Consider the following 27,989-nt stretch of genomic DNA (forward strand, 5'->3'; position numbering starts at 1 on the left):
GAAGTACCACCTTACAAAGGCGGCACCAAGGAGCTCAATGGTGTGGACGTCACTACCCGGAACCGCTTATGGTCCTGGGCTGCGCCCCCGAAGCTTGTAGAGGACCCCCTCCCCATTGTGCCATAAGCCTTAGGAGGCGTGCCATAGCGTCCCAAAGTCCGTTTTCCTCTTTTTAGCTCCCCTAGGCCAGTTTTTTTATCCATTTTGACCCCTATTGTCCTGTCATTTCAATACCCGCATCACCATTACTCTGTCCGCTCCTCGTCTGAGCTTTTGCCCTCCTTTTTTCATCTATTTTTATCCAATTTCCATCACTTTCCCTACCCATATCCTTTTGGATAAGCCTTCTTAGTCCAATGTGACACAGTCATTCTGTCCGAAGATCGATCAATAGGCTCCCTAAGTCCCTAGTAATGCTGTTACTGTGCCGAAGTTTGAGTAACAAAAGTTCATTTTATGGTCGTTACTCTATCAGAAGTCTGAGTAGCAAAAGTCCATTTTACAGCTATTACTATACATGAAGTCTGAGTTGCGAAATACTCATTTTACAGGCATTACTCTGCCTGAAGTCTAAATTGTGAAATTCCCTCTTACATAGCTGTTACTCTGTCCGACAAGAGAGAGGTGGGTCGTTCATCCATCTCCACCTGAGCTGGGGAGAAACCTCACATTTCACATTTTCCTTTACTTTCTTGATTTCGTTGGTGAGGGTGGGCCTTGGTGCAACAGTAAAAGTTGCTCCATTGTGACCAAGTGGTCACGGGTTTGAGTCTGGAATCAGCCTCTCTGCAAAAGCAGAGGTAAGGTTGCGCATGATTGTATCATGATTGCTCGTCTGCAACGTCGAGAAGCATCTTCGTCCGGCCCTTTACTTCCTTCAAGGGATCGGTATTGCAGAGGTGGATAAGCACATGTCATTGTTATCTTGTAGTGTCGAGGACAAGTTCATTCCGAGGATCGAATACTTGGAGAAGATTGGGTTTTCTTATAAGATGCCAGTTCTTTGGTAACGAGGTTTCCGCAGCTGTTGTGTTACAGTATCAGAGGCAATTTGCCAAAATTTGATTACTTTATGGTAGAGATGGGAAGAGATTTGAAGGAATTGAAGCAGTTTCCGCACTATTTCTCGTTTAGTTTGGAGAAAAAGATAAAACCAAGGCACCGGTCTTGTGTGGAGAAAGGGGCTTTCTTTCCTCTTCCTCTGATGTTGAAGATCAATGAGAAGCAGTTTCATGATAGGTTAGAGGTATGTTGTAGCTCTTCGCAACTGTTGAAAATTTCTCCTTTGTGGGGTACAAATTTGGATGGTAATTCAATGTTGATCTAATTTGAATTGATATCTGAAATGGTCTTTACAATTGATTCAGGATTTTTCCCTGTTTATTTGGTTACTATTAAATGTATGTATGTGCATGTAAAGTTCTCAAGATTTTGTAGGTGTTAGGATGTAAATGCATACCAAACCAGTCGGAATGTAGATTGCATAACAAGGTTTTCTGATATGTATTATTGATGAACGTAAGTTAAAATTGTGGGTGGGAAGTCTGGCATTTCCAAATGCAATCTTACCTTGGAGGATCTGTGAAGTGTTCTTCTAGTTGTGTTTGTCTGAAGTAATTTAGGTTTTGGCTCATAACTTTAGTTATGGAATACCCCATGTGTACATCCTGGCTTCTGAATTGAAGTTGGTTTTGAAGATATCTTCTTTCAGAGCTGCTTTACAGTCTCTTCAGAAATATGTTTGACCATAGTGCAACATGAGATGTTTCTGGGAATATTTGAGGAGAATATTGCAGACAATTTTATTTTGTTTCTCTTTCTATTGTCAAAGAACTGTAAGAAAGAAAGAGGAGCAATCAACCAAACATTAAATTGGATTGTAGCTTCTGGAGCTCAATTTTATTTCACCTTGAAAGTCAAGTCTGTCCATGAGTGTGGCTTCTACATATTTAACTTGTCACATAAAGCACATGTTATTTTGTGAGTTAAGCTGTGACTGCATGTCAGAGGTCGATTGCACTCCTTTTGCTATAATGGCACCAAAAAACTCTTTTATAATGTTGGTATGTTGAGGCTATTTTCTAGTACTGGTGAACTTTTTGAGCTTCCTTTCATGAGATATGTACTGGGGATAGTTGAGATCAATATATAATAGAACTTGTAACCAGCATAGCAAATTTGCTACTCAACAATCAGTCATTTGGCTGTGGCAAGTCTGGTCGTTTACTGGGCATAATAGCCAAGGCAAAAGTAATTAATGATATTTAATAAATATCTAAGAAATTGTTTATGTTTTAATAAATATACATTAAGCTATAAAAGAAATGACAAGGTCATGAATATAACACTTTCAAAATATCATCTTTAATCCCTTGAGGCTTTTTTTTTATGTTCCCTACTGCAAATTTGTACATTAATGAAAAGATATATGACAACCAAATTGCCTTATAACAAAGAGCATGATATATACAATAAGATGACAGTATTATGTAAAACAACATTCAAAGTACTTGATATATATGAAAAGAGCAATGCCATATCTACAGCATGCAGCATATTATCAAGTAGCTACCTTGAAAACATATGAAAAATAGTTGGCCTAGTCAGTCAAAGTAAGACTTTTTACTGTTTGATGTCTAGTCAATTTTAGTTGACCGAGTTAACATTCCCAACTTGTACCTATGTATGCATACAAAACCATAAGTAAATTTTTTAATAGAGTGCTTGTAGTTACAATCCAAAAAGAAAAAAAGATGTACCCTGGTGCTTTGAAGGGAGGAAAAAGACCAAATGACTGGAAGTAAGTCACTTCAAGGTTTGATGCAGATTACAACTAGGGATGGTTAGGGGTTATCTAGTTATTTAGGGTTATTGTAAATTGTTGTTTATTTATTTATTATTGGAGATAACCATATGTAGGAGAAGAGTCCTATTTGTTTCGAGTTTTTGTTTCAGTTTGAGATAACGTTAGGAATTTGAGTTGGTGTCAAAGTTTGTTTCAGGTCATGGTTGGGATTAGGATTTCTTTTGTTTAGTCTATATATTTGATGAGGGAGGCTGATCCCATTCAGTTGGGACAAGGCTGAGTTAAATTGAGTATATATTTGATGTAATCCATTGATGGATGATGAATTTACACAAATCCCTCCTCCTCCCGGTCTGGGTATGTCCGTCTCTCTCACTATTTTTTCCTCCCATTTATTCTTCTTCCTCTGTCTTCTTATTATTTTGTTTATTTCTCCCTTCCTGCTACTGTTCCTTTTCTTTTCTTGCTAGTGGTAGCATATGCTGAGTTGTGTGACTTGCAGATCTGTCATAACAGCCCCTTTGAACCTGAGATTCTAGGCATAGGGTGATTCAAGTCTTTCAAGCCCTTGAATCTTACTCATTAAATCCCCTTTTACTAGGAGTTAAAAGACCTGCAACTGACAAACCTCATCTGAAGCTTCCGCCAGGTTTGTTTTCAGCAGCTTATTTTCAAACTAATGTTTGGTTGTTGGAACTGCCATTGGCTGGAATCAAGAGGTATTTGAGTGGTGATTCTTCACCCAAACTTTCATTTTCTCTTCTGCTGGCCTGCCGTCGAGAGGTTGAAGATAGCCTTTCTATGATATGATTTAACTTTATTGTGTCTAATTTATGTAAAAGTCCCTTCTACTTCTTTATCTATTGTCTTCATTCCATCCTTTTGTTAGTTCACAGGAATAATCCCCACCTAATTATCTGATTCCAGTCAAGTTCATGTCACCCTTGAACTTCAAATTATTTACAGAATTGCAATACTTTCTTATATTTGGATTGATTCATTCTTTTGGGTCCATAGCGATCCAACTTTAAGGGTTTTGGAACCCAGTGTCGCATCAGAAACTCAGATTGTGTTCTATTTTCAGTGCTAACAAAGGTTCTTGTGGCATTGTTTTCTTTCAAGCAAAGAAGTCACAGAACTTGGTTTGCTAACTTCCAGAGCAAAAAAGCAAGGAAATAGGTGATGGTAACTCAAATTTATTTTTCCAACTGAATTGCGTTTATCTTTTCTAGCTGTGGAAAATTTGTAGTATTTGGATAATTAAGAGAAAAAAGTTACATTAACAGGATTGATTGTTTGAGATTGAATAATCACCTTGCGGTGTTGTTCTCCATCCACTGTAATTTTGACAGGATTCTATTCTTCACAGCTCAATCCTGTTTCCTTATTAATTTTGAGTCTTCAATATCCCCTCCATGGTATTCAGGGTACTAGGTTCACTACTTAACTCTCAAAAACTATTATCATCCTATGTAGTTTGATTTTATTTATTTTCTAGGTCAGTTTCTTGATTTGTTTTTGGTTATCCTTGTGCTTGCCATTGCTAATATTCTCTGTAGTATTCCAATTTGTAACCATCATTCTTAAAACTTTTTGGCCAAGTGATTATTCCCTGCCACATGGAGGGCTAATTCAGTCATTCTGACTTAGTAACCTTTTGATTGGCTACCTATCAAACTTACTGGCCCTAGAGTACTACGTCTGCGAAATTTGGGTTCAAGTTTGAACCAAGTCGGGTTGGGCTTGGTTAGGCTAAGGCTCAGTATGGTTCGCAATAGGCACCATACAATGAATCGCTTCCTTCTGTATCTGAGGCTCCCTTACCATTATTGTTATTGTAATTATGATGATTACGGTGGTTTATGATTCTTACTGGCTCAGGACTCTGGTACACAGTAGCTAGTAGGCACATTGGCTTTTCTGGACATCTTGGCAAGTGTTATCCCAAAAAGTTTTCCTTGACAAAATAAATAAATTAAAAAGCCAGAAAGTGAATTTAAAAAAATAATAATAATTTGAAGGCTAAAAATACAAAGAGAGTAGTTAATACTAAGTGGGTCATCTCCCCCTCGGAAAATAATCCTCTCCAATTCTCTTTGGGGGAGGAGGGATGGGGTGGGAGCCCAGGAAAATTATCACGCCAAGTACTTGACGCGGTCAAGTGCGCATCGTGCGCCTGGGCACCACCCATGTGCGCATAGTGGGCCCCACCGTGTACACATGGGCGATGCCCAGCCGCACGATGCATACTTGACCGCGCCAAGTACTTGACGCGATAATTATCTTGGGAGCCTAGCCATATGGGGAAGTTGGGCGGCTGATTCAATGGTTTCTTACCTATCCATTGATTGGAATGCTTTTCTTGCATTCTTTCATATATGTAAAATGAACCAGAGGAATTTAGACTTGCGATGTCTCATTAAAATCTAGAATTCAAGACTCAAAAGATAGCTTAGATTTTTAAGTGGATCATGCACTAGCTACTTTGATTCATTTTCAGTATGTGATGATTATTTGTTAACTTATTTTGCTCACTTAGGCTGTGTTTGGTATGTATTCTTGGAACGCATTTTAGGTCGATTTCACGGTCATCGATCCGATTCTGGTTTTTAAATCCATGGAGAGTAACGACATTTGTATTTAGGATCGACTGAATTGGAATCGGAGTTGGTTTGAATTGGTCTGAAAAAGTCCTGGAATGGATTGATTTGAGGAAAATTCCAATGATCCTGGTGTTATTATCTAGGAATGACTGTATCATCCTGTTAAGAATTGGAATCATTTACTGTCGATTCCAATCTGAATCGGATGATTCCTGATCTGATGTGCCGATTTTTGAAACCCTACTTATTAACCCAATTAAAAAAAAGGTTGTGGGTTTCCCATGTTGCTAGTGTAGGAAAATCTCTTACATCGCACCAATGGGATCTATATAGCAAGGAAAAAAAAAGTGAAAATACATAAAAACATTTCTAGTTCTATATGGAAATAAAACATCATTTAGATATGGCTTGAGTGATCATTTCCACCAAGTCTATGTCCCTCTTCGTCTCACACTACAACTGCGGATCTATATCAAATGGCAATTCCATCTCGAAGTTTGTATCATCGACAGATGTGCCTGGCATCTCATCAAATATAGATGCAAGATTGTCCCTCTTCTTCTCACACTGCAATTGCAAATCCATATCAAATGGCAATTCCATCTCGAAATTTGTATCATCAATAATAGATGTGCCTGGCATCTCATAAAATATAGATGTAAGATTGTCCCTCTTCGTCTCACATTGCAACTGTGAATCCATATCAAATGGCAATTCCATCTTAGAATTTGTATCATCAATAACATATGTGCCTGGCATCTCATCAAATATATTAGATGCAAGATTGTAATTCTCAAGAAACGTCTTTGCATTGACAAAAGAAAAATCTGAGACGTTGCTAAAATCATAATTGGGAACTAAGTCATCACTTACAAAAAATTCAACACTATCTGCAAGCTGAGTCGAAGGTCCAATCATGGCATTAAAAGTATGCATGTTGGCACTGATGCATGCATTGCTTTCATTATTTGTTCTGTTTGAAGTTTCAATCAAGCTATTGATGTAACTTTCCAGGAGAGAATTTGATTTTTGATGTTTTGAGCTTTGGAATCTTTGACTTGCTAATATCTTTCTTTTAACTGCATTCCAGTGGTTCTTCAAGGAATTTTCAGTCCTCCCTTCTAGTTTCTTTGCAATTTCTGCCCATTTGTTTCCTAATTCACCATGAGCCTCAATTATAATCTTGTCCTTCTCCTCACTCCATTCACCTTTCTGCAAGTTAAATACAATTACAATTTATAAGTATGTATGTTACCACGTAAAAACATGTTTCTATACATTGATGAGATGAAAGTACATGGTGTAAAACCACCAATTTTGGACTGTTACTCTTTAATAACTTATTTATCCACAAAGAATTGACACGTAGACAAACGACGAAGTGGTCGATGATTTCATAAGTACATTCTATAGTGCGCGGCTATGTATGTATGCACTTGAAATGCATGGATGTGTTAGATTCAATGAGTTCCATATATAGAAAATAAAAAACAAAGAGGAAGAAGAACCGTGATGTTTGGCTTGAGATGGTTCTGCCATCTTTCTCGGCATTGTTTTCCTGTTCTTCCGTTAAACTTATGAGCAATTTGAGACCAGTTTTTCAATCCATGCTCCCCCACCAAGTGCTCTAGAAATCTGCACATAAACAGTTTTGTGATCAATATGTGTTCTTGAAGAAGAAAGAAGGAAAGAAAGATATATATATATATATATATATATTTTAATGAAAGCTAAACATTTCATACAAAATGATTCATCATTCACGATAATAAACCCAAATAAATAAATAAAAGTCTTTTAACCTATCTTCTTCAGTTGTCCATCTCCCTTTGATCCAATTAGCCTTCTTCTGGGCTTCTTTTGTCCTCCTAATTGGAAAATTCTTTCTAATCATGTCGATCTTCCTACAAAACCTATTTTTTGAAGTAATGCATGCCATTTGATCAGGTGAAAATGCCAAGTTAGGCGACCCGAGTTCTTGAAAATTTAAAGAGGGGTTCCTATCTTGGGCAATCACGACCTCAGATGTGATACTAGGGGGAAAATTCATGAAGGCCGAGTTTTGAAATTTCTCCATGGCAACGCCTTGCATAGGGAACATCGAATCAAAGATATTCAAATTTGAAGAAGATCCATTCACTAAAGTTTCAAACTGATCGAAATAAGGATTGACCCCGGATTCTGAATTTGGCAATAAGCCGTTAACATGAAATTGATTATTTTGGTGGAAATCGTGGAGATATCCTTTAGATGAGAAAACATCTAAGAGAAATCCGTCTCCAAATCCCGGTTTCATGTAATTTTTTGACATAGTTGTCGGCCGAAAAGTGAGATCATCTATGTCTATGGTATCAAACTCCATGGGGGAGAGAATTAGAGAGATATTTGATGAGAGAGCAACAAAACCCAAAAGAAAACAGCTAGAGCGGTTTTGGAGCTGTGGGTTGTCTTTAGTTCCTTTAAGTACTTTATAGGAGGGAGGGGGTGTCATTCACAACTCTTTTCTTTGTACTGTCAAGTGCAATAAGGGCAGTAATGATTGCGTTCTTTGCAAGGTCTTATTTATGGAAAGTTTCAGTAAGGGGGATTCCACTTAATAGCTGTACAGAGATTTTTAGGAAATATCAAGGTAACGTTGTACAGAGAGTTATTATAGGATATTTAAATTATTTTTTAATTTAAAATTGTGATGTATTTAATTAAAGCTTTGGTGGAAGGTGAGAAGAATACCGAGACAAGCTCTTAAAACGATATCTTTTTCCAAATGAATAGTTTGACCAAACCTAAAATCTAATAACTCGATTTGTTGGTGAAATTTTAAATTATTATATTTTTGAGCAATTAAGACCCATTTATTGTTACCTTTTTTTTTTCGAATAACACATTAGTAGTTTGACCAAGCTCTCTCGTTTTTATTTTTTGGCTCCATAGCTCCAATTCTAGAAAAAAGTTCTATTTTATGTGAAAGCACAAAGGAAATAAAGTGTGGAAAACCCAAAAACATGGTCTTTTTTTTTTTTTGTTTAAACCAAAAACATGGTATTTAGACTTTAGCATCAATGACTCATGTTTTTGGTTGCAGTATAAATATGAATAACTTATATTGAGAGAACAAAATTTCATTTGTAAGGTTAGTCAATCAAAATAGTATTTCATCGCTAAAGTTTGAGAACTCCAATTATGAATTCAATGAAACTGCAACATATATACACGTCAAAGTCGTAGGTTGGTTGAGTTGTGTCAATTGACATTGTCTGTAAGACCAATGACACCGCTAATGGTGCAATTGGTAAAAGCATGAATGGATCTCCAATATAAAACAACCCTATAGCATTCACTAGTAGTTATGCACTCACCTATTGTGCCCATTCAAGTACTTCAAAGTTGTGCTCAAATCAAAATTTTTTACAAAGGATAATCGGTAAAACAAAGCCTTAAAAAAACAAGAACTCCTATACATTTCTTGAACACACACACTCACTAATGAGAATGTGAGAGATAATGAATGTTGGATGAGAGAGAGGTAGAAGAGAGAGAATGAAATAGAGTGATAAAAATCAAGCCCGACAACCCTTTTATTTATAAATGATAAGTACCATTGTAGATACACATGTTTGAAAAGACCACACCGATCGACGTCTCTCACAATCTGTCTAACGTTCAAGTCCATATCCACGTCACATAAAAAAACTCTCACTTGATGTTGAAAAATCCTATCCAGACATTGGACAAAGAGCCCACACAATCTGTCGACTATTCAATACAATTTTGCCAACATTGATGATGCATAAAAAAATTCTCATTTGGCATCAGAAAATCATGTCCAGATGTTGAATAGAGAGCATTCCACACAATATATCCGGTATTCAGTGCAATTTTGCCAATGTCAATGACATATCGAAAAGCTCTCATCCAATGTAAAAAATTATGTCCATAAGTTGGTAAGAGAGAATTCCATGTCACGAGAATATTTTTATCAAATATTTGGACAAACCTAATGCCAAAAGGCCTCTGCTCGATGTCCAACAAACAATTGCCAATTTAGTGTAGACGTGGAAAATTTTCACCCTCCCCCAGCAATGACAACAATCGGACATGGATGAACGACAGTATCTCTCTCATAGTTGCTCAAAAATTTGCGAAAACATCCAAGAAACCTAAAATGACATTTCAAACCCAATTGCACTAAAGTGCACTCCAACGATGCGAAAATCGATGTATGATGTCGAAGACTAGTACCATAAAACTGGGCGACACTCACTCAATGGCGCCACTGAAGCCCCAGTGTCCATAGGCGGCACCAAGGAGCTCAATGGTGTGGATGTTGCCACCCGGAACCGCGTATGGTCTTGGGCGGCGCCGCCGAAGCCTATGGAGGCATGCCATCACATGTCAAAGTCCGTTTTCCTCTTTTTAGCTCCCCTAGGCTAGTTTTTTTACCCATTTTGACCCCTATTGTCTTGCCATTTCAATACCCACATCACCATTACTCTGTCTGCTCCTCGTCTAAGCCTTTGCCCCCTTTTTTAGATCTATTTTTGACCAGTATCTCTCACTTTCCCTACCCATATCCTTTTGGATAAGCCTTCTTAGTCCCATATGATGCCATCATTCTGTCCGAAGATCGAGCAATAGGCTCCCCAAGTCCCTAGTAATGCCGTTACTCTGCACGAAGTTTGAGTAACAAAAGTTCATTTTATAGCCGTTACTCTATCCAAAGTCTAAGTTGCGAAATACTCATTTTACAGTTGTTACTCTGCCTGAAGTCTAACTTGTGAAATTCCCTCTTACATAGTCGTTACTCTATCCGACAAGAGAGAGGCAGGTCGTTCATCCATCTCCACCTAAGCTGGGGAGACACCTCATGTTATACCCGCACCCAAGATTCTACTAATTTATTGCTATTCTTGTACCGTATAGATGAAGCAATAGGCTAAACCTGTGAGTTGTTTGTGATGGTAATAAAACCAACCCACAAGATCATCGATCAACACACGTGGTTGGTAGTCGAGGATAGATTCTTCAATTGGGAGTGGGGAAAGTTCATCAACGATGATTTTATCGATTATTCATGTCACACCCCGAACCCACCCCCTAGGAGGATCCGGTTAGTGACCCGGATATCCAACAATCCTTTAGGATCCAGAAGTAATACTTACATGTCACAAACCACACAAAAAGAGTAGATAGATAATAAGTGAATATCAGAGTGCAACGGATGACTTGAACTACCCAAAAGATGGGTTATATCATTTACAGTAAGATTCCAAATATTTATGTTATAATATACATATTCATTTATGCTAAAAAAGTATAGTAACTTGATAATTACACTTCTGAAAGAAAGGAAATTAAAATAACCGCGAGATTGTCATAGAACAGTAAGATAAGGAAGATCTACAGTTCCATCAACATCATCATCACCCATTGGTAAACCAGTACTTGCAAAATCATCCAACAAGGGGGTTTTCTCGAAGTGTGAGCTCCTCTAAGCCCAATGAGTGAACTAAACCATGTAAGCAAGCACAACAAATATGAATCCTATATGCATGAGATTCAATTCTATCGTTTAATCCACCTAACATCAATATCTAAGTCACTAGGCTTCTGCTACTGCAACACCCTAGGTAGCATCCCCCTCACTGGCGATGAAAAACCTGAGTTGCGTTGGGAGCCTGTCGATCCTGGTCTTCATTCAGAATCGCCGGTCCCAGGACTTCGTCCGGAATCATTGGTTTACCCAGCAAACCCCCAATGTTTAGTCCATTACCACAATTCTGGTACCTCAATTAGAATCGCCGTTCCTAGTACCTCAATTGGTTTCACTAGTTTCCCCGGGAGGACTATCCAACACGTAGACCCCTGTTGGTAAGGGTCGTAGCATACATGTATATCATCCCTAGCCACATACATTTCTACATAGCATAGTATGAAGTGTACGATATCCCTGCATCCCATTCTACGGGCCACCATATCCCTCATTTCCAAGCCGGCTACGACATCTAATCTAGCACAGTACTAACTCACATTCCAATAATTAACAATAATTCAATTAAAATTCCATAACTGAAAGTAAACAATAAAAGTATAACATAATAATCCATAAGCAAGCAATTGTAAAAGAATATTCACATCCATGTATGTATGGCATACAATGCATTTAAAGAAACACTCATAAAATTTCAATGCTTATCCCACTCACCTTGTTTAAGACTTGGTTGTACAATTTGATTTGATTTCTGAAGCATTGCTCAATAGGCTTCGCCGTTCAATTGGTCCTATTATACATTTGTTAAATTGAGTTTGAAAGAATAATTGGGTCCTAGGGTACAAGTGGGCCCATGTTGGAACAAGCTTAAACCCAAAACAGGGCTGACAGCACTCTGGTTGATGTCTCTGGTTGATCCGGATCGACCAAAGGCTATCAACTAGAGAGAGTCAGTAGTTGTAGAAATTTAAAGGGAAAATGGGGGGATTTTGCATGAAAATTTTGGCTCACTTAGAGGCAGAATTGGATAGTGGTTCCTTCTAACAAAAGGAAGCTCTATGGGTCTAGTTTCTAACAAATCAAGAATCAAAGCATTCGAAGTTCGGATGATGAAGTTATATCATGTTAACTAGACAGAGGTCAACCTGCCAGAATAGAAGAACTCGATCTTCTGACAGAACATATCTCCCAACTTGAAGTGAAATTTCAGCTCTCTTATAGACAGAATTGGACAAATTCTATTTCTATACAAATTAAAGCCTTTTGAGTCTATTTTTCTAAAAAAATTGGAATCACCTAGTTCTGAGTTAAAAAGAGGGAGATATTGTCTCTGGAATACAGAAAGGTCATTCTACCAAAACTGAATTTGACAAAAATCAATTTTGAGTTGGGATTTATCATGCATGCATGGAATTGAGTTCTCATCATGCCAATTCATACATTCAAGGGTTTGGGTAAGGGTAGTGTTCTAGGGTTCACTTAGGTTTAGGTTTGAATAGGGTTCAGATTCAAAATAGAGCTGACAGCAGCTCTGGTTGATATGAGTGGTTGATAGGACATCAACTAGAGTCCGCAACTGCAAAATTTCAAAGAGGAATTTGGGGTTTTGCATGGATTCATTCAATTGACCTAAGGGATGATGTTTACTCAAATCAATCCATGTAATTGACACCCTAATTTGGCCTATGGGATGGGGGATTGAGAAGATGGGAATTGGGGTATGCAAGTGGGTTGGGTTTCAAACTCATCAAAATAAGTATGCAAAGCTTGTAATGGGTTTTCCATTGTTTCAATTCATCATACAACATGAGGGATGGTTATGATTGGCTTAAAAACAAAATTAGTTTCAAACTAGTAGGTTCGGATTAGACATGCATGAAAGGAACTTGGTTTACAAATACTTAATTTCATAAATTTATTCGATTCTAGGTCTAAGAAAAGAATTAGAAGATGGGAAGTTGACTAGGTTAGGGTTTTACCTTGGAATTGGAAGCAAAAGAGATGGGTTCCAACTTGGTTCTTCACACCCAAGCTAAGAAATGGAAAAGAACCTTGATTCAGTGAAGGTTCATGGAAAAACACAAAAGAAATGAAGGAGAGAGTGAGGAAGATGAGGTTCTTACCTCAATTGGCAGCCTAAGCCTCTCTTCCTTCTTCTCTTCTCCTATCTTCTGTTTCTTCGCAACGATTTGGGCTGGAAATGTGTTTTAGAGGTGAAGTCTTGGTTATATAGTAGTGGCCTAAGGGCCTGTTTGGCTAGGAGTCCAATTACCCAAAACAGCTTATTTCCCAATTCCCGATATACAAGTCCCGCTTACCCACATCGTCAGGAAATACCTCTATTAGGTATTTGGGACACGAAAATGAGATCCCTGGCTTGCAACATCAGGCCCCGCACTCACGGGATAGAGATTTGTGCAGTATAGCACTCTGGTTGATGGGAGTGGTTGATAGGACATCAACCAGAGTGTGTTACCTTGTTGTTTTAGTTTCGAATCACCCCGATTGTTAATGCCTTTGTGTAGTAACCTTTCCAACATGTTTCATAGGCCTAATGTATCATGTATTCGGATGGGGCCTTAGAAATCAAGGGATGATACCTACCTTAGGTTGTACATTTGGTGGTGAGTTGTACAGTTACAAAGAGTTGGTGACCTTCTTAACGGTATGTATACAACATGATCTCAAACCCCCTGTCGCCAAGGGACCCCGATAAATAACAATGCTTTGGAAGCAACCACTTACAAGGCGATGTAGACACCTCATTTTATCTTTCCCCTCAGAGGTTTCCCGTAACGATGATGAACACCCTCTAAGTCCTAGAGCCGGTGTGTCTATGGATGTACCGTTAATGTGCACTGCCTGAATTCGTTTATCGATCGTCAATTCCCTTGGTTGGAGCCCAAACTAGAGCCTTCAAGCCCTTCAAGAACCCCTGGAAAGGCTAGCCTAGTCCCAGACCCTTGGAACTAGCCTGGCCCAGCACAGATACTGGCCCAAATCATGCCTGTCGACACTGAAACCTAAATTGACACTCAAAGGCCTCGAGTCGACATTGAACCCACCTTCCATTGACATCGACATATGTCCTTTGACTGTCGGGCAGAACATCCCTACTGTCTAACTTGCTTCGACATTCAAATTATTTTTTTGACACCCAAACACCAACCTTCGATGTCAAGTGTTGTTCATCGACAGCCACTCGATGTCGACCTTACCCTTCTTCGATGTCGACTCGAGCAATTTCAATGTCAGATCTCTGCAAATCCAAGAAGCCAAAACTTGCCATATTTAGCCCCACTTTCGATTCCTTTCGTGCCCAAACCTATTTTTGGCACCTTGGATGCGTATATTGGCTTCCTTAGGCCACAAGAAACATCCCTTAAGGTAACAAAACACATGCCCACCCCCCATTAGCTCCTACCTTGACTTTACACCCATCGTCAATACAAAGACCGTAACTTTGGACGATCCAGATCAAATCAAGGTCTCTACACGAATTTGGAAGTACACACACCCCTCTACATCTATAAATACACCTCCTCTCATGTTGAGGAGGGTCCCTAGTCGAATTACCCATTGTTTAGAACTTACTTTCCCCAACCATAACTCCCCAATCCAAGAGCCTCGAGTTCTAGCGTTTGTCCCCTTACTTGGCCTTAGCCTATTGCGTCTTCCACCTCTTGAGTGATACACACCCCTTTGAAACTTCAAGACCAAAGCCTATAGACATCAATCTGGTGATCTCAGTGCTTGGGTGACAAAGTGTTCGCTTAGAAAGAGAAAAGAGAAGCCCCCTACAAGCGGTGAAACTTGCTCTATGTACAAATCTCCAGAGTTACAAAAGGGAAACCTCCACACCTCCGTTTTGGTCTTCTTCTACTAGGTAGGTTCTCTTTCATCCTTGAATTTTCTTTAATTTACACGGTTTTCACTTTTTATTTCGTTTTGCATCTCCAGAGGAGAGTGATCCCACCTCTCTAGATGGTGATCACACGTACTCTTTTACATTTTCATCACTTTTATATTGTATCTCATTTCCATGTACGCATATCCACATGACCCCCATCCCCCGTAGTCTAAGACTCCCCATGCTAGCATTCATATTGTTGATTCCCACGTGCCTCACATATTCTTTCGTGTTTTGATCTTGATCTTCATGTTTCTCCATACACATGTATTAATCTGCCATTTTATTTCCATACATCCGTCATCTTGCCATGTTTAACCTAGAATCGATCATGTTTAGACTACTTAGGTTACAAGTCCTTTACTTTTTATGTATACTAACCCTTACCCTTTAGCCAAACCTCCGGGTATGTGTTTCTTTACTCCACTTGTACTTTACTTTCTTACAATTTTCCTTGTATTTTGCATTCCTTCTTAAAAGCATATTATGACCCAACTTTGCCTAGCAATAGAGAGACCGGCAAGTCCGGGCAGACTAGGGTGCCTAATGTAGGTTGGTGCTACGGTCCATGGGATCATGATGGTTCACCATGGAAAACCAATACACAATATACTGTGAGTTCCCAACTCTTGGGCTCTCCAAGGTTGTCCCTAGGGTTGCCCTAGGGCACCCTAATCTGGCTTGGGCATCCTATTTTCAATTTTAGGGTTTTCTATGGTCACCCATGGTGCCCTAATGGAACCCTATTAGGGGTTGGTATGACAAACCAATGCCCAGTCCATCTCTTTGACGTCCTATAAAATTATTGGGATCCATATCATAGAAAAAGTCATCTCTATTCCATCCCATGGATAGAAGGATCCATCCCATACCCAAATGTGCAGCGGAAAATAATCGATTTGAGTTACTTTCACACCCCATGAATAATCAATAAAATTAAATCAACAGAAATTAACATAGAATTGCTAACTTGATGAGCCTTAAGTGTTGCTTCTCCAATAGACAATGGTTCTTCCTCCAATGAGCACTCCAAGTAAACAGATCTGAACCTCCAATGGTGCAATCAAGGTTCTTCAAGCCAATCCTAGATGCTCTTCAGTTCTTCAAGCATAGATCTAGGTTTCCAAAACCCTACCTCTCAAATAATAGAAAGCAAGAAGAAGGAGAAGAAGAGATCACAAGAGAAAGAGGAGACCCAAAAATCATCCAGAAGGGGGGGGGGGGGGAACCAAAAACGTGGAGCTCTGCCCCCCCCCCCCTTTGCATTTTTTGGTGTTTTATAATGCTAGGGTTTCTAAAACACTAGATGGGAAAAATCTCAGTGAAAGTGACTCTCTCTCTGCTTGTTGGCTTTCCAGTTTAAACTCAAAGTGCTTCTAATTGGTGAAGAAGCAAAATCTAATAGGGAATGATATAATTAATTAATTATTTTAATTTATGGATAATTATAATTAGCACCATATCCATTAATAAAATAAATAACCAATTATTTTAACAAGTTCCAAATAACTCCCTACATGATAATAAATTATCATGTACAACCCCCCACTAATCAACACCATCATTATGGAATCCAGGGCATATACACTTGTATTGTCAAACCCCATTCCATAGTACATGTCCATATAAGAGTGCATGTGAATCTGATCGGATCCCGTAACACCCGATAAAACACTTTAATCAAATAACTATATATAATTGTAAGTACCGTGGTCCTCGGGACGAGGGTTCCTCAGCCTTATGGGTGACATGGGTTTGATATATATATATGGATGGATAATAGACAATATTGTCAATGTATAATATTGATAAATGGGGATTAGGATCATGCATTAAAATATGCTAATATAATGTGAAGTCGCCACCTAGGGTTAGGGCCTAGGACCCATTAAGTGTAGCCCTATCCGTTGTGAACGGAATCGGGCTACATGACTCCATATGGTCTGACCAAAGGTTTGGGTAAGGGATCAGGTTACGAGTGTGGGAAGGTGTTAGACACCCACCTCACCTGGCCGAAGTCGGTCTCTCTGTATTAAATGCTACATAAAGATGAATGTTCTCTCTCTTTTATTACGGGGATGGGGGATATTATGAACTACATTCAGATGCTATGAATTGAACTAAAACATAATAAACTACATTACATATATGAGAAATACGGACTAAAACGATGAAATACGAAAGGACTACATTGAATCAACAAGAATGCAGTAATTATACCTGTATGGTTGTATTCCCTTGGCTCAGGGGAGATAGACGAATGGACTGACGCCGATTCTTTTTGGACAGAGCAACGGCTCTTTCAAATGATTTGGAGAGGAGAAAACAGACAAAATAACATCTGAAATAAAGGGGTTTTGATGGTTATCCGTGCACTGACGGGATAACAATGACTAGGAGCAGGAGTGCTCTATGCTCGAAGGGATAATCGAAGGATCTATCCACGACCAAGAAAATTTCACTCACTCACACTCTCATAAGAGAAAGGAGAGAAAAGAGGGTAAAAAAATGAGACAAAGAGGGTGGAAATCACTTGGGGAGGGTCTCTTTACCCAAAATTCCTTGGAAAATGTGGGAGGCGACCCTCCTATTTTTAGGGAGGGACCCCCTCTCTCTCCTGGCCAGATAAGTCCTCCACGGCGCCGTGGAAATGTCCACGGTGCCATGGGGGACTTTTCCACGACGCCATGGGTGACGTCAGCAAGTTGATGTCACACCCCCTCATGGCGCCGTGGAAATCCGGTACACATCCCCACGGTGTCGTGGGAAGGAGTCCACGGCGCCGTGGAGGCGCAGTGCCATTTTTCATTGTTTTTTGGCCTAAAATGGGTCATTTTGTTCTCAGCATGGTTCTTGGCCTTATGGGTCAGGTATCTTGGGTCTAGAAAGAGGGAGAGGGCGTCGTCCATTGTCCATGTCCCATTGTCATCATCGCTAATCAGGGGGTGACAAAAATCAGTATCTACAATAATCTATTATTTTATGTAAATAAGTTTTACAAAAATCATTTCCAAAATGGCCTAGATCAAGATTCCGATCCAACCATACACAGACAACCTCAATCTCGGTGTTCCTCAATCGGGTAGTGATGACCATGTTGAGTAACTCCTTCACTCACAAAGTGTTCACGCATTCCCAGAACACCGGCTTTGACTCACTTGAGTCTTGGTCATTGATGAACCAAAGAATGCGGTTACACTTTGCAGTGACAGGGTTCCCTTAGGTACAGGGTCTCGGTGACACATGTTTATCTCTTCCTACATCTGGCAGTAATACATGAGGGAATCGACGAAATAGATTCTTTGCCAATACACACATCGATCATGTGAGTACTTGCATTCGTACCCTGACATCACATGTCTAGGCATACCCAATGCGACGACTATATGATAAGGGTGCCCAGCCCAAACCTTAGTCGTGACTACCATTTTAAGTAATACTTACGAACACATAATGCTCAAAAAGTTTATATCGCATATAATAATATTAAACCAAAATATATAAAGGTTGAATACAAAGTAAAATCGGATTGAACCGGACCGAATCGGGTTTGATGGACACATAAATCTAACACCTAATACCTTCCCTAGACCATAACTTGGCCCATACCTAGACCAACGGACCATTTGTCCCCAAAAGGGTGTTTCATGAGAGTCATTAATTATAATTTTGGGTCCTAGACCCTCCTCTAGGTGGCGACTTCCTGCATTCAATTCACCTCTCTCCTCTCCCCAAAGAGGGATGAGGTAGAGGGCACGTGGCGATCCCCCGTCCTTTCTCCATTTATCCTTACAGGCGGATCGAATCCCCACATTCCAAAGGTCACGCGGTACCCACAATAGCGACTCCACTGGGAAATAATCATGGTCAAGCTTTTAACACTAGATACTACCGTTGAACACAAGAATGTTCTCCCTCATGCATTACTTGTATGATAACATGCTTTGCTAACCCCATTGTTGTATCATGATTGTACTAATTGCATCTTGTATCGTGTTCAATATGAAATCAAATGATGAGGATACTCCCTATTGTCCCTCTACCCTCGAGAGATGGGGCACATCACACTAAGTACTTTTAGATCGGATAATAGCCACTTCCTACACCACTTTCTTATACACACACAAACAGCATGGAAACACTCAACCTTGTGGTTAGCCATTGGACTCCATGTGTAATCATGGGTAATTCGCTGCAAAGCCACACCCCTTGATATCGTATCACTTGGTATATCAAAGGAACTACATACCCACGACTCGCTTTGTATATACAAGCGTTAGGTATATCGGGTTCTATTAAGGGTAACCTTTATGTCCTAATAGCCTACCTATTACATATATCATGTAGGAAATTCGACCACATATATTTAGGATACATCACAAACTAACTCAGTAGTTTTTTTGAGGCCCAAATTAGGATTCTCAATGGTCCCCTCCTAATATGATGTGTCTATCAGAAGAGAGCTCTGCTTGTCCCTCGATGATATTTGTATCTTGTATAGTATGTGACAAGTGAAGCTCAAATTGTCCCTAAAAAAAAGGCACACTATCTAGCATAGCGTGTCAATGAAAGAGTTCGAATTGTCCCTCTATAAATGACACTTTATATTAGTACAGGGTTAACCACTGGGTTATTCTTGATCGGGCCATTTTGCTTGTTCTTATGTTATGATTCAAGCTTTAACACAAGAACCATCAAACGATGAAGGATTCATGGTATGGTTACACCAATTGCTTTGGTAGTATTGGTTTTTGTGGCTAGAGGAATCTTTTCAAACTTGTCTTGGATTCTGATGTTTCCATGGTATGAGACGATGTAACCATACCATCAATTACCCGAGTAACATGGAATCAAAAGGTCAACAATGTGTCATCACATGAACTGACTTTGTTTGTATATATATCTATGTATATATGTAATAATGATTGTATATATTCATACATAAATAAAAAAACAAAGAGGTCTTGTAGATAATGGGTAAGTCCTCCTATGATCTAAGATAAGTTTTCTTGCTTATGCAAGGCACAATTTCACATAGAAAAAGTTTCTCGTTACTTGTGTGGACCCGTCATGGTAACCGATTAGCCCGAGTCAGTTTGCTCCGGTCTCCACTTTCTCCATACATTTAAGGCTCTAGAATCTCCTTTTCTCTGCTTAATCCCACAAGACAGAGTCCAATCAAATTGTTATCCAACACAGGCACCATGGATCCATCTAGCAGTGATCTACCAGAAGAACAGTTGGGTTAGCAGATGAATCAGTTGTAGATTGAGATGGTAGAAATGAGGTAGTTAGTGACACAAATGTTATAGACAATGCAAGGTCAGTCTTGAGTGGACACGACACCCATCTTTGGTGAACTTAGGACAGCCCAGACAGCCTAGGCTTGTGATAGAAGAAAGGGAGATGCTACAGTCAATGCACCTCAGGATTATCCCGAAATTGAAAGGGAACGCAAGATGAGAGAGAAGGTTGAGAAGTTGGAAGTTGCTTTTAAGGGCAAGGATCTTGAAAAACTTGAAGATGACTTGGTATTCTTTATGGAAGGGAAGATATTGGAGGATTTCAAGTGGAAACTTGATAAATTTGATGGAACAAGAGATCCTAAGGCTCACATCAAGATCTTCATTACTATGGTGAAGACTTGGAATCTTGCAGAGAACCAGATGGGTTAGGTTTTTCTTTACTTACTTGTTGGATCAGCTTTGCGATGGTTGACACAACTAGACTAGACACAAACTCAGACATAGTCAATAGTTGTGAAGGATTTCACGGAGTAGTATTCATATAACAATAAAGTGGATTTCACTCGACAGGACTTTAGACCTTAAGGCAAGGGTCGACTGAAGGGTTCTCCAACTTCATCATGAGATTTAGAGAGAAGGCAACAAAGATGTGGAATCGCCCAACCGAGGCAGAATAGGTAGAAATGATCATGGAGAACCTGTATGGGGAATACCATGATCGCCTCCACTATCAATATCTTAAAACCTTTGAAGCACTCATGGCCATTGGCAAATGTATTGAAGATAAGTTGTTCAAAGGAAAGCAAGCCTAGAGTATCTTTAGGGAGGTTACTGGATCCTACTCTAGAAAATTTTCAAAGGGAGGTAAAGGTAAAGGACAGGACATGAATCCGATAGAGTCAAGACAGCAGTTGGGAATGCAGATCGTTGCAACATCATCTCCTCCACTGACGATATAAGCTAACTCTCCAGCACCGCAAGCTTCCAATAAACGTGTTTTTTATTTCGGGGGTATGCCACCTACTCTTCTTTTCACCAAATTAAAGAATGAAGGGATGATGAGCACAGTGCCACCTTGTCAAGTCGATATGGAAAATATACCAGCATGGTAAAAGCCTTTGTATTGCCACCTTGTCATGACCAGAAGGGTCATCGAACTAATAAGTGTATACATCTCCAGCACGCAATCCAAGATCTAATAGATGCAGGCAAGATTTAAATTCCTATTTCCACCTTACTCTCTAGAACCATTAACATGACTAGTAAATGCCTTGGAAGAAGAGTAGCCATCATTGGACCCTATCTTTCTGATTTGCCCAGTGAATCTACCCTTGAAGGTTCTGAAAAGCATGTGGAGAGATAAGGCACGACTAGCATGGCAGTTAGATCTCCCCACTGAGGTGAAAACTCATATTATCACTCTCTTGAAGGAAGCTTATCGTCAGGAAATGAAGGAAAATCAACCCCCTCTGTTCCAAAGCAGAAGTCAATACACTCAGAAAAGGAAAGCCAGAAGAATAAAGGTGTGTTCTTATTATGCTAGGGTAAATTGCAATGGAAAAACCCAACAAGGCAGACAACGTTGTGACCGAGGTCAAGGAACGGCTTCCAACAGACAATTGAAGAAGTTGGAATTCCTCAAGAATGGCTTGGAAAGCCTTGGACCAGAGGCTTCTTTAAGAAAGTTTGGTTCATTGACCAGGAGATCAGTCATCTTACCTTCATAGAAGATGCAGATTAGGAAGAAGGGTATGAAGATTCCACCACACTAATCAGAATGATTGAAGAAGTTACTCCAAGCTTCATCAGGGTAATATCAACACTAGCCCTTGGTGAATCAGTAGCAAGAGAGACCTTCCTCATCCACATGGGAGGGGATACAAATGACAATGAGGTTAAGGCTAAGGGAGCTGATTTTGAAGATGATCTCTTTGCTATTCCATTCACGAGATCTAATGAGTAGATAAACAATATTGATGCAAATGATAGGTGGATCCTATAAATCTCACCTGACCTCTCTAGGAAAATGGAAATGGAGATAATGATGATGATATCAATTCATTCGTAGATCCCAGGGGGAATTGGTGTATAAAGGGGGGAGAATTTGATAAATGGAATGAAAATATTTATTGACAGATAGAAGATGCCTTGGAATAACTTCCTTTACCCACAAGATCCTCTACAAGGCCACACTAAATAACCGGACATTCCTTACACTTTCTATGTTGAGTAGTGCGAGCAGTTAATAATGGCGGAAGAAGATGATCTCCTTCTAAGACTCTTACATGAGTTGAAGAACATGACCTAGTTGAAAAATGCCCTAGCTAAAGACTTGTTTGGGAAACCCCCTCAATTCCCAATCCTAAATTCAAATATATTAAATTAGCCTAAGCCACCAAGGGTAGTGGAAGAATGGGAAACATGGCTGAACTACATCAACACAGATGGTCCCTTTTCTGATCCTATAGGATACATTTTTATCCGTTCATCCCTGATGACGAAGGATGAAATTTTGGAGTTGATGGGACATATTCTGAATTAATGGAGATCTTCAAAAGTGGACTAGAATGACTTCTCATGAAGACTCAAAGATATGAAGAGTATTTTGAGACCATTTATGAGTAGCTAAAAGATGTCCAATAAGTATTCGGTAACGCATTGATCACGCTCCATCAATTAGTACCATCACACGAAATGTACTAAGGACTGTTCCAATATCTCACCTTGACAAATGAAGATTCATTGATGCCCCGAGTGATACATTTGTTGGATAATGACATGGCATTGCTCTACGCTTGGCCAAAGATTTACGTAGAGGCCCCTCAGATTCACAAGTCTTGATGATTGAGGATGTTGTTGGGAATGTCAATACGGTGACCGATTCTTTGACCCTATAGAGAAGATTCACCCAGTCATCCCCTCTGATGATGAAGAGGAAGATTCAGAAGACGAGGAAGAAGATTCTGATCTAGAAGAAAGCCTCGAGGAAGGATCCTATGATGATGACTTTGAGGAGATGGAATCTTTGAATTCAGAAGCGAAAATACTCATGACCAATGATAATTTCTATGATTATTGCAAAACTCTGTCAGATGCAGTGGAAATCCAAAAAATGGTAGATGAAACTTGAAGGACCAAAATATCAAAAGCAATGTCAGCAACTTAGCAAAATTGATGAGGAAGAGAAGGTTATGCACTTTTGCCAAGAATCTTGTAGAGAGCAAAAAATAAAATCTCCCTCTTAAAAGCCAAGGTGCAAGATCTACTTGGAAGTCCTTCAAATCTAGGACAAGGCAAAGGTGATTCTATGGTTGATGCCATAGTCATTACAAATAGTGACTTAGACGAGAAGGAGCATTGTCTTGTTGAGTTGATTATCAAGGACAAGAATCCCAAAGTGATGGAAACCCGAAGTGGAAAAACTTTAAAGGGAAGGGTCTGGTAGTAGAAAAATTGACACCGCCAATCCAACCACAAGTTCAGGCCAACACTTACAGTAAGCTAAAAAATCAAGTGTTGAACCAACTGAAGAAGGTGCAAGCTAATATTTCTATCTAGGGATTGGTAATGGCTTCACCGGCACATAGGGAAACAGTGCTCAAGTCCTTTATCTAAGTCCCGATAGAGATAAACCCAGAGCAACTCTCACATATTGTGTGTGCCACATATGCAATTCAGCCACTCCTGTTCTTTCATGCAGATTTGCTGCCGGGAGGAGGAAAACACAACTGTGCTCTTTACATCACTGTGGAGTGTAATGGGAATCATGTTCTACGGATGTTAATTGACAATGGGTCTGCCTCAAATGTACTGGCTCTCAAAGTTGTAAACTGCATGGGATTAGACCTTGCTCAGATGAACCCTTTCATTCAGATTTGCTGCCGGGAGGAGGAAAATACAACTATGCCCTTTACATCATTGTGGAGTGTAATGGGAATCAGGTTCTGCAGATGTTAATTGACAATGGGTCTGCCTTAAATGTACTGGCTCTCAAAGTTGCAAACTGCATGGGATTAGACCTTGCTCAGATGAAGCCCTCAACTCAAAGCATTCAGGTGTATGATAATACTCGAAGGGAAATACCGGGAGTTCTCACTACCATCATCCGAGTAGGAGCCGCTCAATTCAATGTTGACTTTCAGGTAATTGACATTCAGGCCTCCTTTAATATGTTCTTGGGGTGTCTATGGCTTCACCAAGTTAATGCGGTAGTGTGGGTACCGCAGTTTGGAGATCGAGTTTTGGGGTCCCTTGGCGATAAAAGGGGTTTGGGATCATGAAATGCATGTATTAAAAATGGAGTCGCTACCTAGGATTCGGGCCTAGGACCTAATGAGTGGTAGCCCTATCCCTAGTGAGTGGGAAGGACTACGCGTGATTCCATATGATCTGGTCAGAGAGTCTAGGTAAGTAGTCAAGTTACGAGAATGGGAAGGTATTAGCAACTCATCTCACTTAGTTAAACCGGTTTTTTTACTAGATGCTAGATTTCAAACATTCTCCCCTAGTAATATGTCTTATACTAATATGCAAGGCTAAACTATGATGCATCAAACATGAGGAAAGGAAGAGCAAATATGTTATTTTATAAGTTAAAAGTACTATGTACACTAAACGGAATAGTTTAATAGTCTACATTGTGCCGAGATAACGAGAAAAAGTTAAAATGTATACCTATATTCCAACAAGAGAAATACGAGATACGGGATGTCCCTCGGCTCGGGTGGAGATGAACAATCGGCTTGCCTCTCTCTTATCGGATAGGGTAATGGCTATGTAGAATGGATTTTTCTACTCAGACTTTGGGCAGAGTAATGACGTCGCGAGAGTTTTGAGAGCCAAATGTTCAATTCTCTGATAGAATAACGACATCATGGGAGATCTGGAAGCCAAATGCTCGATCTTCAAACAGAATAATGGTGTCACATTGGACTCATGGGATTTTTAGAAGAAAGATATGGGATTAGGATTATGAGACTGGGTCGGGTAGGCAGACCTAGGTGATCCGGGCCGCCAACAGGGTAACAAGGTTGAGGGTTTCAAAACTTAAGATGGGGGAAACCCCAGGACAACCAATACAGGGCTTCAAACACTGAAACTGGCAAAACAGGGGTCTAGGAGCACACTTCTCAAGAAAATATGGATGTTTTTTATTCACGGTGCTGCGATTTCTACGGCATCGCAAAAACCCTGACTGGGTCTCGTAGCTCAATTGCCCTTGTTGCAGGGTATTTTCTAGATTTAACTTCTATGGTTGGGGAAAGTTAGCAGTACTCCTTCAACATTTGTTAAAAGGATCTTTTAAATCATTTTGGGGATTAAAAGATGATATAGCTTGGGTACAGGGGTAATAGTCCTTCTTGAGAGAGATATTGATGCTTGTCTGTGTCCTGTTGTCGTCATTGTCGGAGTGGTGACAAAATTCAGCTTCTACATGTCCTAACCTACATCAAAAGGTGAAATTCATATATGAAGGAAAAGTGATCACTATTTTCGAAGACCTGGAAATAACCAATATTGAAATCGGAGGGACATCCCATCAAGAAGTCCAGTTGGGAGGATTTGAGATAGGAAACATCTGTGCAGTAATTTTTTAAAATGAAGATCCATTTCATCATTTTCCCAAACAGCATGGAGTGAGGCAACCCTTAAAATGATGAATAAGATGAAGTATTTCCCAGGACTTGAGCTAGGAAAGAATCAATAGGGTATCCCATAGTTTTCGAAATTCCCAATTAATGTCAACCACCATGGATTGGGGTATGGCCCGAAAGAAGAAAAAAAAGAAAAACCTTTGGGAAGAGGCGAGGCTATTTGTCAAAGAGGTCTAGAGAACCAAAAAGCTGCAACCTTCACTCAGAAGATGGAGAAATTTCAAGGAAAGCTGACCGCGTATTATAAGACTTTGAACGGGTACTTAATCAAAGAAAGGGAGGATTTTCCATATTGTGGGAATATTGAGTCATGGTATGACTGTAACAAAGGAAGCATGTAACCTGGATTCGAGATCTTCTTCTGAGACAACTTTGACTGGGTCACATACGAATTGGAGTAGCTAAAGGCGAAGATAGCTGAAGAGGACCTGAACATCGGTTGCCTGTTTGAAGTAGCGAGTTTCTACTAAAGATGGAAAAGGCCCCGCACCACAACTACTGATTCTTCCTGCCTGCAAGCCTCTTATGAATTGGACAAGTGTTGCTGATAATTTCCACTTTATAGAGTCTCAGGTTATAGCCAGCTCCGAGTTTATCCTGTCCAAGTCTGTTGTTGAGTCCTTGTCTAAATGTACTTTTGTTGAGGAAGTTAGTAACTTCCAGTACGTCTATCGAGTCTATTGGTATTCCAGCTTTTATCATGAAGGAAATCAATGATTCTGAGTATATCTCATCTTCTTCTTCTTCTGATGATGATGATATGTTGGAATACCACTATTTAATGAAGCAATTGAAACAAAAAAAAGAACATTCAGTCCAATAGGACACTTGCTCCATAAATTTGGGATCAAAACAATGCCCCCAAATGGTTAAAATTGGCACATCTATTGATGAAGGAGAAGTCCACCAGATGACAACCCTCCTGAAGGAATTTGAAGAAGTGTTCGTATAGTCTTATAAAGATATGCTTGGAATAGACTCGAAGATAGTACAACATTAACTGCCTACCTACACGGATTCACTACCCATCATAAAGCAGTGGAACACAGAATTCCTCCAAGTGACACAATACCCTCAATAGTTGTCTAACATTGTTCTAGTACCCAAAAAGGATGAAAGGGTAAGAGTGTGCGTTGATTTTCATAACCTTAACAAGGTCAGCCTTAATGACGATTTTCTATTGCCTCACATTGACATATTGGTTGACAATATGGCCAAACACGCCCTGTTGTCAATTATGGATGGATTTCCTCGCTTACAATCAGATCAACATATATATGTCCCAAGGAGAGGGAGAAGACAACTTTTACCATGCCATGGGGAACATATTGCTACAAGGTAATGCCTTTTAGATTGAAGAACGCCAAGGCAACTTACCAAAGAGCGGCCACTATCATCTTACATGATATGATACCCAAGGAGGTAGAAGTTTATGTCGATGATATGATAGTCAAATCAATTGATCGACAAGAGCATTTTGTGGCATTGAAGAAGTTATTTTGAAAGGATCCAGGAATATAAGCTAAGGCTAAATTCCCAGAAATGTGTATTTGGTGCAACGACATGGAAACTCTTTGGATCCCTAGTCAATGAAAGAAGAATAGGGATGGACTTAAACAAAATAAATGAAATAATGGAAATGTCAGCACTAAGAACAAAGAAAGAAATCACGGGTTTTTCTTGGTCGAATTCAATATATTAGTCAGTTCATAGCACGGTTAACAACTGTGTGCGAACCCATCTTCATACTGTTAAAGAAGGACCAACCAAAAGTATGGAATCCCTTTTGTCAAAAGGAACTCGAAAAAATAAAAGAGTACTTGATGAGTCCACCTGTGCTCATTCTGCCAATCTTAGGAGAACCACTGTTTATGTACCTCTCTGTAGGAGAGACATCCATGGGATCAATGATGGCAAGACAATACAAGGAGAAAGGTAAAGAACATGCCATTTACTATTTAAGCAAGAAGTTTTTGGAGTATGAAACTCTTTACATTCCACTGGAAAAAACTTGCATTGTTTTGGTATGGGCAACCAAGAGATTAAGACATTACATGGTGTCACATTCCATCCGTTTAATATCAAAGATGGATCCTATAAAGTACCTATTTGAAAAGCTAGTGTTGACAGGAAGAATGGCTAGGTGGCTATTGCTACTCTTTGAGTTTGACATAACTTATGCTAACCAAAAGTCTATCAAAGGACGAGCAATCTATAATCATCTGGCCGCGCATCCAGTAGGATGATTATTAACGACTTTAGAAGATTCCTTCCCTGATGAA

At 39.6% G+C, this 27,989-nt stretch overlaps 1 protein-coding gene across 1 annotated transcript; it reads right to left on the reverse strand.

Moving 5' to 3' along the window:
- Nucleotides 1-5,862: 5,862 nt before the first annotated feature.
- LOC122672377 (transcription factor MYB64-like) lies at nucleotides 5,863-11,141 on the reverse strand. Its single transcript, XM_043869862.1, has 2 exons — nucleotides 11,067-11,141; nucleotides 5,863-6,621 (listed from the first exon to the last, which is right to left on the reverse strand). The coding sequence occupies exons 1-2, from the start codon at nucleotides 11,139-11,141 to the stop codon at nucleotides 5,863-5,865; spliced, it is 834 nt and encodes a 277-aa protein (XP_043725797.1).
- Between the last annotated feature and the right edge of the window lie 16,848 nt (nucleotides 11,142-27,989).

Source organism: Telopea speciosissima, chromosome 8 (genome assembly GCF_018873765.1).
Source record: "Telopea speciosissima isolate NSW1024214 ecotype Mountain lineage chromosome 8, Tspe_v1, whole genome shotgun sequence".
Taxonomy (NCBI): domain Eukaryota; kingdom Viridiplantae; phylum Streptophyta; class Magnoliopsida; order Proteales; family Proteaceae; genus Telopea; species Telopea speciosissima.